General features: G+C 42.5%; 1 protein-coding gene across 3 annotated transcripts in view; it reads right to left on the bottom strand.

The window, feature by feature from the left end:
• Window positions 1–424: 424 nt before the first annotated feature.
• The window catches only part of EWSR1 (EWS RNA binding protein 1), a 27535-nt gene continuing 15097 nt past the window's right edge, over window positions 425–12862 (bottom strand). For 2 of the 3 annotated variants that reach the window (XM_079151341.1, XM_079151342.1), the window contains 10 exons: window positions 12336–12516; window positions 9503–9537; window positions 8929–8961; window positions 8565–8683; window positions 3784–3913; window positions 2643–2765; window positions 1940–2102; window positions 1485–1582; window positions 962–1214; window positions 425–834 (listed from right to left, as the gene is read on the bottom strand). In XM_079151341.1, the coding sequence (XP_079007467.1) occupies window positions 795–834; window positions 962–1214; window positions 1485–1582; window positions 1940–2102; window positions 2643–2765; window positions 3784–3913; window positions 8565–8683; window positions 8929–8961; window positions 9503–9537; window positions 12336–12516 (1175 nt within the window). In that variant the 3' untranslated portion in view covers window positions 425–794. Of the gene's footprint in view, window positions 835–961; window positions 1215–1484; window positions 1583–1939; window positions 2103–2642; window positions 2766–3783; window positions 3914–8564; window positions 8684–8928; window positions 8962–9502; window positions 9538–12335; window positions 12517–12862 lie in introns of those variants that run through there. The other variant, XM_079151343.1, reaches the window with a different exon arrangement.

Genomic DNA, 12862 nt, shown 5'->3' with positions numbered 1-12862 from the left:
GAGGGTTTCCTAGAGGTGAGGAAGGTTCGCACTAGCGGATGGTCCAGTAAAGAACCAAGACCGAGAGTGACTGAGTGTTCACCGCTGGGAATGGGGGCTCAGGCGAGCGCTCACTGGCTTGTTGCCAGTGGGATGACCTCTTCCAGGCTTAAGGCCCAGCCCCCATTAAGCAAGAGTCAGAAGGAATTCACCCCACATTCTTGCACCTCCACCTTATCCCAATGCCCCTGGCACAGCTTTCCTGAGGGTGTGCCAGGTCGGTGTTGCCAGGCTGGTTGTTTCTGTGACCAAGAATGTGCTGTTCTGCTTGTTTCCATGCCACTACCATTTCAGATTGATACTTGAAATGAGCTGTTTATCGGGATGGCATCCTACTCCTTGGGACAATGGGGACATGCAACTGTGGAACAGAGGCTGAGAAGGATGACTGTTTATAAACATTTGGAATTTTATTTAAAAAAAAAAAACAAAAAAAAAAAAACATCACAACCATGAACATTGTTACAGTTAGAGGCCCTCTTGGTTCTCCAAATTGATACTGAGCATGCTCACAGGGGTTCCCATTGTTAAATCTTAGTTAACAACCATTTTTAAAAGAAGGAAAAAAAACTCAGCACACTACCATTTAATTTGTTTTAATGTTTCTTCACAAATGGTGAAAAATACTAAAGTACAGACAAGGAATAATCATAATGTTGTGGCCAACATTATAAATATGGAATTATAAATTTAAAACATTTTCTGGTTTAAAAAATAAATCTGGTAGTCAATGCAGCTCTGCGGGGTCTGTGTGTCTAGTAGGGCCGATCTCTGCGCTCCTGACGGTGCTCGCCTCTGCAAGCAAAGAGGGCCCTCTGGTTAGAACAGGGAAGCTTCTCCACCTCTGATAGCGCCCAAGGTGCCCTGGGACTCATCCCCAGCACTGGCTCCCATCAAGGCTGGGGAGGGGCTGTCCACATACTTATCCATTTTTCCAGGTCCTCCACGTCCACCTCTTCTTCCTCCCATCTGTTCCATCAAAGGTCCAGGGGGCCCCCCTGGACCACCTCGTCTTCCTCCGCCAAAGCCACCTCGGTCCATGCCACGGCCACCACGGAAACCACCTCTGTCTCCACCACGGCCACCTCTAAACATTCCCCCGGGACCACCACGGTCCATGAGGCCACCTCTTCCTCCCCGCATGCCACCAGGGCCACCTCTGCCACGATCACCACCTAAGGTGAGGAAAGGGTGGAGACACAGTCAGGGGGTAGAGGCAGAAGCCTGCAGAGATGCTGCAGAGGATCTGTTTCCTCCTCTCAGAGAGGAAACAAAGCAGAAACTTGACTCAGTCGCAACATCTGGGTGACAATTTAGAAATGATGACACAACTATAACTGAAGGTTCATCACTGTGGGCAGATGTAGTTTACCAAGCTCATTCAAGTTAACAATAGAGAGTTAGCACCGGGAAGCTGAGGGGATGCTCAGGAAACCTGTACCTACCCGGGGGTGGGAAGGGTGGTGGGAGAAAGCCCTCAGGCTTCGGGGCCTTACACTGGTTGCATTCTGTTCTCCAGGCGAAGTTCTGGTTTCCACAACCCCTGCATAAAGTCATACCACAGCAGAAATCACCAAACTGAGTTGAATAAGCAAAGGCCACACTTAAGCAGGCACACACTGCTACCCTAACCACAGGGCCCCCAGGGGCACAAAGCATTAAGAGGAGCTGTCTATAGAAAGTGCCCTGAGTGTCAAAACCTCAGGTAGCGGTGCACCTATGGAACCAGGAAGAGCAGACAGGGAGTGAGTGACCAGCGCCCCCACCCATGACAGTCATCAAGTTCACCATTAAGCCTTTCAGGCAAAGAGAATTTAGCAGTCCTAGCCCAGACTGGGAATGGGGAGAGGCAGGGGTGATGTGACCAGTGGGGTATCAATCTGCCAAGAAAAGTACATACGGATTGGGACATTGCCAGTCCCCAGCTCGGTGCTGGACGTTTCCTCCTCCAGAGGGATTCCCTCGGGAACCCCGTGGCCCTCTTGGGGGGAAGCCTCCTCTGTCTCCTCCACGGCCTCCCATGCGACCCATGGGTCCCCCAGGACCTCCTGGGCCACCTGGACCTGCAACAAGAAACAGCCAATGACCTCCTCGTAAGATCAGCTTTGCTACAGGAAATACAAACTCTCCTGTGGGTCCAAGGCCCGCAGACCTCACAGCTTCATATGCACAACCACCAGGGCCTTTCCATGTGTTACTTCATTTAGTTCCCACAACAATCTTACGGGACAGTGAGACCAAAGCAGAATAAAAGGCAGAGCTGACACCCAGGCGGCAAGGCTCCACAGGGCTTCGGGTTCCCCTAACCAATCAATCCACGTCCTACAAAGATTTACTGTCGACTCAACAGTCTAGTTTTGATTCTATACACACTTGTGATCCTGTCTCACAGCCTCCTGAGTCACTGGGATCACAGGTGTGCACCGACGCGCCTGGCCCCAGTCCATTTAATTTGCTTAAGGCCTAAGTTGCTGAGGCTGGCTTTGAACTTTCGATCCTCCTGACACGCCGAGATTACAGGTGTGCGCCACTGTACTTGGCTAGAGAGAAACTTTTATAGGAACAGAAGAAAAGTAGCTCCGAGAAAAGTGTCCAGTAAATACCTCCACGAAGTGGTGGTGGCATCCCTCTGCCCTCACGGGGTGGCATGCCACCCCGCATGCTGTTCATTGGCGGCTTCTTTCGAGCAAGAGAGACTTTTAGTTTGCTTCCTTGAAAATCTTTTCCTGGAAAAAGATGAACAGGACATCAGTGACCACCAAACTCCAACTCTTTCCTCCCCTAGGACTAGAAAAAGCTAGTCTACTCCTTTCCCCTCAACCTATCACTTATCAAACTTGGCCATTCCCAGAAGCATCAAGACTGCCCCTCCTGTGACCTCCCAGATTTTACCGATGAGGTAAAAAAGGTTTCTTAAAGATACTTAAAAACCTTTCTACCCTGAAGAGAAAATGAGGAGGAGGAACATGGGCTGGGACTGTTGTACAACCTAGGGTGAGAATCAGTGATAAGAAACAGCCAAGAGAGAAAAGAGCCAGGACTTCAATACTTTCAAGGTGCTTTATCTGAAGTGAAATCCCAGTATTGATGCAACGTCAAGGCTTTTAAACACACACACACTGGCTAAGGTGTTTCCTTTCTTTCATTCTGAGGTGCCTGGGATGGAATCCAAGGCCTCCTGCATGTTAGGCTAGTATTCTATCACAAAGCTACACCCCCAGACCTAAGATGTTTGTTTTTTGAAGGATTTTCTGTATCTTCTCATAGTTTAGATATAATTTGGATCTTAAACTTAAAAAAAAAATTTTTTTTAGTTGTAGATGGACCCATATCTCTTATTTATTTTATGTGGTGTTGAAGATGGAACCCAGTGCCCCATACATGCTAGGTAAGCGCTCTGCCACTGAGCCACAACCCCAGTTCCTATAATTTAGATTTTTAATGATAGTGCGTAAATATAAAGGAATGCTCCAACCCAGGATCAGGGACTAGGCCCTCATACAGTTGGAGGAAGACAGGCAAACAGCTTCCTTCAGAAGCAGACAGAGGTATTCATGCTCCTATTGGTCTCAAGTTTCTCTTGCCATGTCCTATAGTCAAACAGAGGAAGAGTACATTTGTTTGCTGTCCTGAAACCTCAGATGTTCTAATAGTCAGCAAGACCCTTTTCTTCCTTCGAACCAATACACGGCGACATGATCTAGGGCTGTACGTGTGCATGAGTGAATGGTTAGCACATCCTACCATCAAACCACTCCACGGCAGCCTTGGCAGTCGGCGGGTCTTCATAGGACACTGTGGCATCACCTTTGGGCTTGCCTGTTTCCTTGTCCAGATAGATGTGGATCATGGGTTGCCCAGTTCTCTTGTTCATCTACACATAAAATAGCACAGTTAGGATGTGACTGCAGTATACTAATCTGGGAGGAAAAAGTCCACGTGAAATTCAGAAAAAGTGCCTCAGACCTTCAAAAGCAGTCGTTTTCACAGGAAGATACATATCCACTAGGCTACGAGTCTCTCTCTGAATTATTAGAATTATAATTGACACTGGGTATGGGGCACATAACTATGATCCCAGCAGCAAGGGAGGCTGAGACAGAAGGATCTCAAATTCAAAGCTGGCCTTGGCAATGCAGCAAGACCCTGTCTCAAAGCCTGAGGGTCGGGGGAGCTGGTGCGGCGGCACAGGCTTGTAATCCCAGCAGCTCAGGAGGCTAAGGCAGGAGGATGTGAGATGACAGTCAGCAACAGGGAGAAGCAAAGCAACTCAGTGAGACCCTGTCTCTAAAATACAAAACACAGCTGGGAATATGGCTGAGTGCCCCCGAGTTCAATCCCCAGTACCCTGCCCTCACCAAAAGCGAAGTGGCTCAGTGGTTAAGTGTCCCTGGGTACAAAAAAGGGACTATTTCCTAAGCATCTAAAACAACAAGTACTTAGATGATTCCCTGCCTCAATGTGCTTTACCATAAAAAACAAACTAGACCCTAAGCCCAACAAGTTCTATGCCCTAAGAGGCACCCAATGATTACAGTCATCCCTTCCTTAGTGGTCAAGTCAGGCTTTCATACCATCACCTAAGACATAAGGAAATCACCCTTGGGGCTGGACTGTAGGTCAGTGATGGAGCCTGTGTGAGGCTGTGGCTTCAGTTCCCAGCTCTACACAGGACCCCTCCCCTAAACAAAAATCAATCCTTACATCCTGAAGTACTGTGTATGGGGATATGAGTGTGCTGATGAGGCCGGAAGTAGAAGAGATGACTTATTCTTAGTTGAATTCAGTTTGAATTCAGAAGCCACACTGTATAAAAAGTCTTCCTGTGTATTTTGTTCATTAAATATATATATATCAAAGTCTAATCTATATGTTTGCTTATGTATAAAGTAATATTTGAATCTATTCATTTACAGGGCTTAAAAAAAGGGGAGGAGGAAGCATTATAATAGCATAGATAAACCAGTATGTGTTTTTTTTTTTAAAAAGAGCAATACAAATAGGGTAAAATACTGATAAAAATAAAAGGGAAATAAAATCACAGTTTATGGATCACACATGTATGAACAAACATGTAAGCAGGAAAAAACCCTGCATTTCTTTATAGCTCTAACAATCAGAAAATGTTAATTCTCCTCAAATTGTCTTACAGATTCAGTCAACGTTCAATTGGGGTTTTTAAGTTTAGAGGTTTATAAATGGTTTCAAAAATTTATAAAGAAAAGAAAGGAATTAAGAACAATAAAATAGGCATGGTGGCGCACACCTATAATCCCAGCAGCTCGGGAGGTTGAGGCAGGAGGATCACAAGTTCAAAGCCAACCTTAGTTGGCCGTAAGCAACTCAGTGAGACCCTGCCTCTAAATAAAACACAAAAAGCGTGCAGGGTGGGGGGTGTGGCGCGGCCAGCAGAGGGCATGGCACAGCAGTTGAGTGCCCCCTGGGTTCAATTCCCAGTATCCCCCAAACTAAAACAAAAACCAAACAGCAAAACATTCCTGAAAACAACAATAACAATAAAAACCAGAGGCATATGCCCTACTAACAAGACAGCAAAAAGATGGAGTAAGTCAAGCATTAAATATCAACACGAGATCACAGAAACCGACTGAAGTACACAAAATGCACAAAACATGCATAAGTGAACATTCTAGGTGGTAGGAAAGCATTAACTACTCCTAGGGAAAGGTTGGACTTTCCAATAAATGTTGTCTCAACAGTCTTATAAATAGAAAAAAACTAAAGAAAACTGAAGACAAACCTGTAAGGAAAAGATAAGTTCGACTATATTAAAACTTCTATTCATCAAAAGAAATGGCGGGGGCTGGGGATATAGCTCAGAGTGCTCACCTCACAAGCACAAGACCCTGGGTTCAATCCCCAGTGCTGAGGGGAAAAAAAAAAAAAAAAAAAAAAAAAAAAAAAAAAAAAAAAAGAAGAAAAAGAAATGGTGCACACTTGTAATCCCAGCGGCTTAGAAGGCTGAGGCGGGAGGATTGTGAGTTCAAAGCCAGTGTCAGCAAAACTGAGGAACTAAGCAACTCACTAAGACCATGTCTCTAAATAAAGTATAAAATAGGGGTGGGGATGTGACTCAGTGGTTGAGTGCCCGAGTTCAATCCCTGACATACCCGCCACCCAAAAAAAGAAAATAAGGGCCGACAGGCTATACTTCAGCAGTAAAGTGCTTGCTCAGGAAGTACAGCAAGCACATGAGTCCCTGGGTTCAATCCCTAGTACTGCAAAAATAGATGGGGGAAAAGGACATAAAGTGGGAGGAAATTTTGAACAGATATGGCTTAGCATCCAGACAATTCCTGCAAATCAAAGATAAGCAACTCAATGAAAACTGAGCATGAGACACAGATATTTCAAAACGATATGCAATTAAAACAATCTTACTAGGAATCGAGGAAGAAGTAAATTAAAACCACATTCTCATTTTCTCATCAAATCGGCAAAAGTTAGGGGTTCCCAGTTGTGAGGCTGAGGTGAATGTGGTTCAGAAATGCTGGCCACATTCTAAAGAAGTTGGTCAACAATATAGTCATCTTGTGAAAGTAGAGCCATGCACACCTTAAGAACCAGCCTCTCCTTGTCTAGGGAGAGTCAATCTTCATTTTTTGTTGTGAATATTTTTTGTTGTACGCGTAAATCTGTCTACTCACCAAAATTAATTTGTAACTCCAAAATCATTCCTTGTGGCATTCTTGTAGTCACAGACATAATCATCACGGCAAAAAAATGCCTGATGTGCCCTTCCCACCTGAGGGTGAACAGGATGATACACTGGTCCTCTGGTTTCAATTTTCTACATAAATGACCAGAATAGGGAATGGAAATGGCAGGGCAGTGCAAGAAACTCCAGCTATGGGGCCATTTGGACATCTATCAGCAGAGCAGCCTCAAGCAAGTCACTTAATGCTTCTGGATTTCATTCTCTCTTTTGTAAAATAACAGAATCTAACAGGCGTGTCGGTTTTATAATTTCAGATAAATGGAAATATGTATATGTGAACCTACAATGCTGAACAATGGTTTAGCATTCACTAACTCAGTATTTCTTGCAACTTTATACAATTATCAAGAATACCAAGAATCAACTGCACATACAATAGCAAAACCCTGGCAATGGGTACCAGGAGACATGTATAAGAATGTCCACTGAAGCAGTGTTTGTCACCTAGAAACCCAGTCATCTTTTCAAAGAATTTAAAATTTGTTATGTACTTAAAAAAAATATAATGTGATAGATGCTGTGTCATAAGGCCATGTGATATACTTATGAGAGTACAGAATTTCCAAACCTTTTGAGCTACTGACCTAGCACCCCATAAAAAACTGTTTCTACAAGTTTTCCCCACCTAACAACCCCACCTTTATTCCAGTAGCTGACCAAAACCTAGTCACACCAGCTCCCTTGACCTTGTCATACTCCTGCCCCAGGAGCTCTGCCCACCACTATGAGGAAATATATTCTCACTATAAGTTATAAGGTTCCATTCCTCACTTTTTATCCCTACCTTTCGTTTTTCTGCATAACATTCACCATTTAATGCATACTAATCCGAGGTGCTTCCTGCCTGCCCCCCCTCCACCAGCAGTAACAGGGAACTGAACCCAAAGGCCTTCTACCATTGCTACATCCCAGCCCTTTTTGAGACAATCTCATTAAGTTGCTTGGGCTGGCCTCAAAACTTGTGATTCTCCTGCATCAGCCTAAGAACTGAAATTACAGGTGTGTGTCACGAAGCCCAGCATACAGATCTGTTTTTACTATACATTTCCCACTAAATGTAAACTCCAGTGTTCTTATTTGTGTGTCCTCTGATATAGTCCCAGTCCTCTGAGTGGTGCTATCTGATAATAGTACCCAATAAGCTTATGTGTGAAACAAAACATTACATAAAATGTATCTGTAAGGGATGAGAATAAAACTCAGGCTGGGGGAAGGAAGAAAGGAATTCAATTAGGCATAATGTCACGCAATTTAAAAAGTTATTAAATGCACAATTAACTGTCAGGCTTGATGAATTACAACTGTAATTTCAGTGACTTGGGAGGCTGAGGCAGGAAGATTGTGAGTTCACATCCAGCCTCAGCAACCTGGCAAGACCCTGTCTCAAAAAATAAAAAGGGCTAGAGATGTGACTCAGTGGTTAAGCACCTACTGGTTCAATCCCTGGTACCAAACCAAACCAAACAAACAAAATGGGGATTGAACCTAGGGCCCAGTCTACCCTAGGTGAATGCTCTACCAATTGATCTATAGCCCAGGACCACTTTATTTTGAGACAGGGTCTCATTAAGTTGCCCAGGCTGACCTTGTGGTTCCCGTGCCTCAGCCTCACAAGTAGCTGGGATTAGTGTGTGACACCAGGCCCAACTGGGATGGGGGCATTTTTAGGAGTAAACCACAACACATCCAGAAATGTCAAGTCAAGGAACTTTGGCAATAACTCTCGATTTGTATCCTATGGACTGAATTTCTGACAGAACACCTAAAGTTATAATGCTTTACTAACCTTAACAACCCCACACTGCTTAAAGAAGTCTGCCAGATCATCAAGGGTCACATTGTCATTTAATCCTTGCACATAAACTGCACTGTTGTCAGAATCTTCATCAGGATCTACTGGAGGGCCTTTCAGAGAGAACAAAACAGAAGAGAGTTTACTCTGATATCATCACAGAACTACCAATTAATACTAACAAGAATGCCACAGATTATAAGACAATCATAAGCAGATGAACACTATGAAGGAAGCTCCAAACTACCCTTGATAGCAATAGCATACTGATTTACTGGGCAGACGAACTCATACAGGCGCGTATTTCTGTGCCATTCACTTATAAAGCACAACATAAAGTTTAAGAATTCAAAGTTACCTAGATCAAGATCTGGTCCTTCATCCATGGGTCCTGCCAATCAGGAAAGATCATATAATATATTATTAGTGCACGTCTTGCAAGCTATAAACCTTACAAACACACATAGCTATCTACTACACCACCATTTGATGGGGATCCATTAAATTCAAAATGACCCGCACTGCTAAAATGGAGCAGTGCCTCTTTAACATTGATGAAAGGTTTGCTAGGGTTTGCTTTTTTCTTTGCTGGTTTGCTTCTAAACCATTAACCAAATACACTCTCAATGCTTATGTGCCAAATAAGTGTTAAATTTAAGTCAAAAATTTTCCTCCAAATAAACCAAATTTAAAAACTGTATTCTCCCCCATATTACAGAAGCAGTTGCTCAATACTTCAAGTTACCCTTTGTTTTGTAACCATAGTTTAACCTTATTACCCCTAAGACAATGCCGGCAGTACCCATTAGTCTCTTTTGCATAGATCATTTTTAAACCACTTAGGAAAGTAATAAAAAATTATAGTTTTCTAAAAACTGACTTTTTTTTTTTTTTTTTTTAAACACTATCCATGGTAATACTCAAAAACTTACCACCAGGCTTATTGAAGCCACCTCGCTCTCCAGCGCTGCTGGGGGGATAAACGAAGAAATGAAGGCCTTTCCCTTTAAAAGCCAGTACCGCTCTGAGCCTTGGGGGGGCTCGTGGGGAAGAAGGGCACTGGCTAAACACATCTCCAAACAATGCATCTCTCTCATCTTGTCACTATGCCTTTCTTCAGGGCAGCTTGCTCAAACTTCCTTAATATACAACCTTGCTTGTCTGATTGTACACACCAGTGTGGTTGGTTCCTTTCATTTCGGGGGCTGGTATTAATAGTGCAATACTTGGCAAATTAAGGGGGCGGAAAAAAAAAAACAAAAAACAAAAAAAACAAAAAAACTAGATCCCAAACACCCACCCCCATTAGTTGAAAAACCAGGAGAGCTTGGTGTACAGAGGAGGAGCAAGCGGAGGCAACTGCTGTGATGAACCTTTCCATGTTCATAAAGGTGCACCCTCAACCTCTCCCAGGGGAGAGCCCTGGGCTTCCTAACAAGTCACAATATAATAAAGCAGGAGACAACCACATTAAATGCCTACAACACACATCAGAGGACGCATCCAGCGAATCTTCAGCATAAAGCCATACAGTTCAGGGCATTAATGGATATAACAATCGCTGTGAAAGGAGAATTTACAACAAATACCAAGGCTCATGGACTGGGGGTGCAACTTTATAGACATTTTGGTTAAGAATAAAACTATGGCAGTATAAAATTACATATTCTAAAGAGGGCAGGGGAGAATATGAATTCAGCTTTTTTGGTTAGATTTTAAAATTACATGAAGGCAGCTCCCCAGTGGGAGACCCTGAGTTTTTTCTAACCAGTATTGCACCTTTAATACCTGAAAATACAATTTCAAGCTGTTGCATGCAGCTTTGTTTCCTTTTTAAAAGTACACACCATAAAATGTTCTCTCTCTTTAACACAGAAGTTTACACTTTAATGTTACACAATTCTAGAGTATTATACCTCCTCTGGTTCATTACCAAACAACAAGTATGCAGTTACCAAAGTTACAGAAGGATTCCATTTATACAATGAATACATTTTGTTAAAAATATTCTATGTATATTTTTCCTCTCCATATGGACACCGTGTCTAGTCCCACTTTTCATTATGCTGCCGGCTGAGTACTGAGTACGGGTACTTTTTAAGTATTGAAGTGTATACAAGGCTCTCACTTTGTAACCTGTAGCATATAAATGCGACAAAGCATGTTAAAAAGTTTCCACGTTTAACAGCCAATGAAAATATCAAAATACTGAGGCAATGAAAAAGGGCATGTTAACAACATTAAGTGCCTTACCTGCAGAAGACACTGAAAACCATCACCACACCACAATAAAAAAAGGGGAAGGGGGAAATACCCCTGTCCTGTCCCCACAGGATCCATCAGACCCTTTCAGTCTGTTGGTAAACCTATGGGGAAGGCCACGGTCTATGACTCCAGGAGTGACTTCTCATCCAGAAAGAGGGGCTCCCTAAATAGTAAGTAGTCTAGCAAAATCAGCAGAATCATTACTTCTGGAGTATTATTAAAATGAATAAATTTGAAATCGTTTTTGAAATTGAAAAATACTAAGAATTCTAGGTGATTTGAGCCGTGATGATAGTAATTTCAAGTGTCTATGTCTATTTTAAAAACATCCATAAAGAAGTGAAACCTTTATAATGGAATATTCTCCAAATCAGAAGATTTATTTTACTTTAATATCCAATTATTCACAAATTTTTACATGTAATAAAACGATTTTCTTCCAATAAAGATTTCACTGAAGACTATTTTTAAAGTTATGCAGAATACCCAAAACAGTATTAACTACCTTTGATAGTAAAGAGATTTGAAATTCAAAGATCAACATTTTATCTACTTGATTTTGAAGTCTGTTTCTACAAAAATTAAATAATATTTACTTTTTCCTTAACATTGGCACCAAATCCAGTTTATACTTAATACATTCTGCATAACTTTTTTTTACTTGTTTATATAGGGACAGAACACACACAGAACTAAACCTTCTGATTATGTTAACCACCAACATTATACCTCACCTTCATCAAGTACAGACACCAGAAAGGGAAGAGGGGATGGGAGAAGGGAGGGGAAGGGCAGGCAGAGGTAGCAGGGTCATGTTATTCATCTAAACAAAGTTTTCTAAACCAGATTGTGCCATCAATCAAAATGGTCAAACCGATTTAGACTTTCAAAATCTCCAATGGGGAGACACTCTATATTTAAATACATTACTCTGAAAAAGAAGTTACTGGATTTTTTTTGTGTGTTCCAACTAAACTCTATGTTTTAGGTGCACCTCAGGCCACAGTTTAAGAGTTATGGGACCAAGACTTTCATCATGTTCAACAATTCTGAGTACAAATAGAACTTGGGGACAAACATTGTGAAAAACAACTGCATTCCTTTTCTGTAGTATATACACCAGGTATTTCAAGACAACCATTCAGAGGCATTAGTTAAAAACTTAGGGTTGTTAGAAGGGTTGTGTGTGTTCCATCCCAAGTCTATTACCCACAGAGGCTTTTCACCCCTGGAAACCACGAAGGGAACTGAAAGCTCTGATTTCAAAACCATTCTTTGTTCTCCCCAACCCAACAAAGTATACTGGCAGGGAAAAAAGCAAACTGCCACTTAATATATGCCACAATGATGACATTTCCATGTTTTAGAAGATGGCTTGAGCTCAACAGATTGTCCATGGAAATGCAGAATAAATTTCTTATGCCTTTCAGTCCCTTCTTTCCACTGAAAATCCTATGGATGAAACAAAATTAGGTAAAAGGAGAAAAGGTTTGCTCTTACCCCATTCCACCGCGTCCTCCTCCCCGCCCACCTCTGCTCATGCCTCCACGATCAAATCCCCCTCTTCCCCTGCCCCGGTTATCAGGGCCACTCATGCTCCGGTTCTCTCCTGGTCCGGAAAATCCTCCAGACTCCTGCCCATAAACACCCATGCTACTGGGGTGGTCCTGTCGGAATGAACCTGAGGAAAGAGTCACATCTGTAAGCCATTGGTCAAGCATTTACACCACTGCCTGATGTACTTTCTCCTGGAATCACAGAACTTTAAACTGCAAAGCGCTAACCAAAGCACCATCTTCTTTACATCAAGATAAAGTGACTAATCAGTAGGCTCTTTTCAATAAAATTACTGGTTCATCAAGGCTGAAATAACTTTGTATAGTTAGCCTAGAATAGAACACTTCTAAACAAAAACACAAAAACAAAACAAAAAACCCCTCTAGACAAAATGTAGTATATAGGGTTCTATAACCTAAGATTTCTCCAAAAGCAGCTTCTTTATACTCCAGAAATAAAAAAGGAACCAG

The sequence above is a fragment of the Sciurus vulgaris genome (assembly GCF_902686455.1).
Source record: "Sciurus vulgaris genome assembly, chromosome: 8".
NCBI lineage: Eukaryota > Metazoa > Chordata > Mammalia > Rodentia > Sciuridae > Sciurus > Sciurus vulgaris.
The sequence above is the reverse complement of the archived record's forward strand: the minus strand, read 5'-3'. Positions and strand labels throughout refer to the sequence as shown.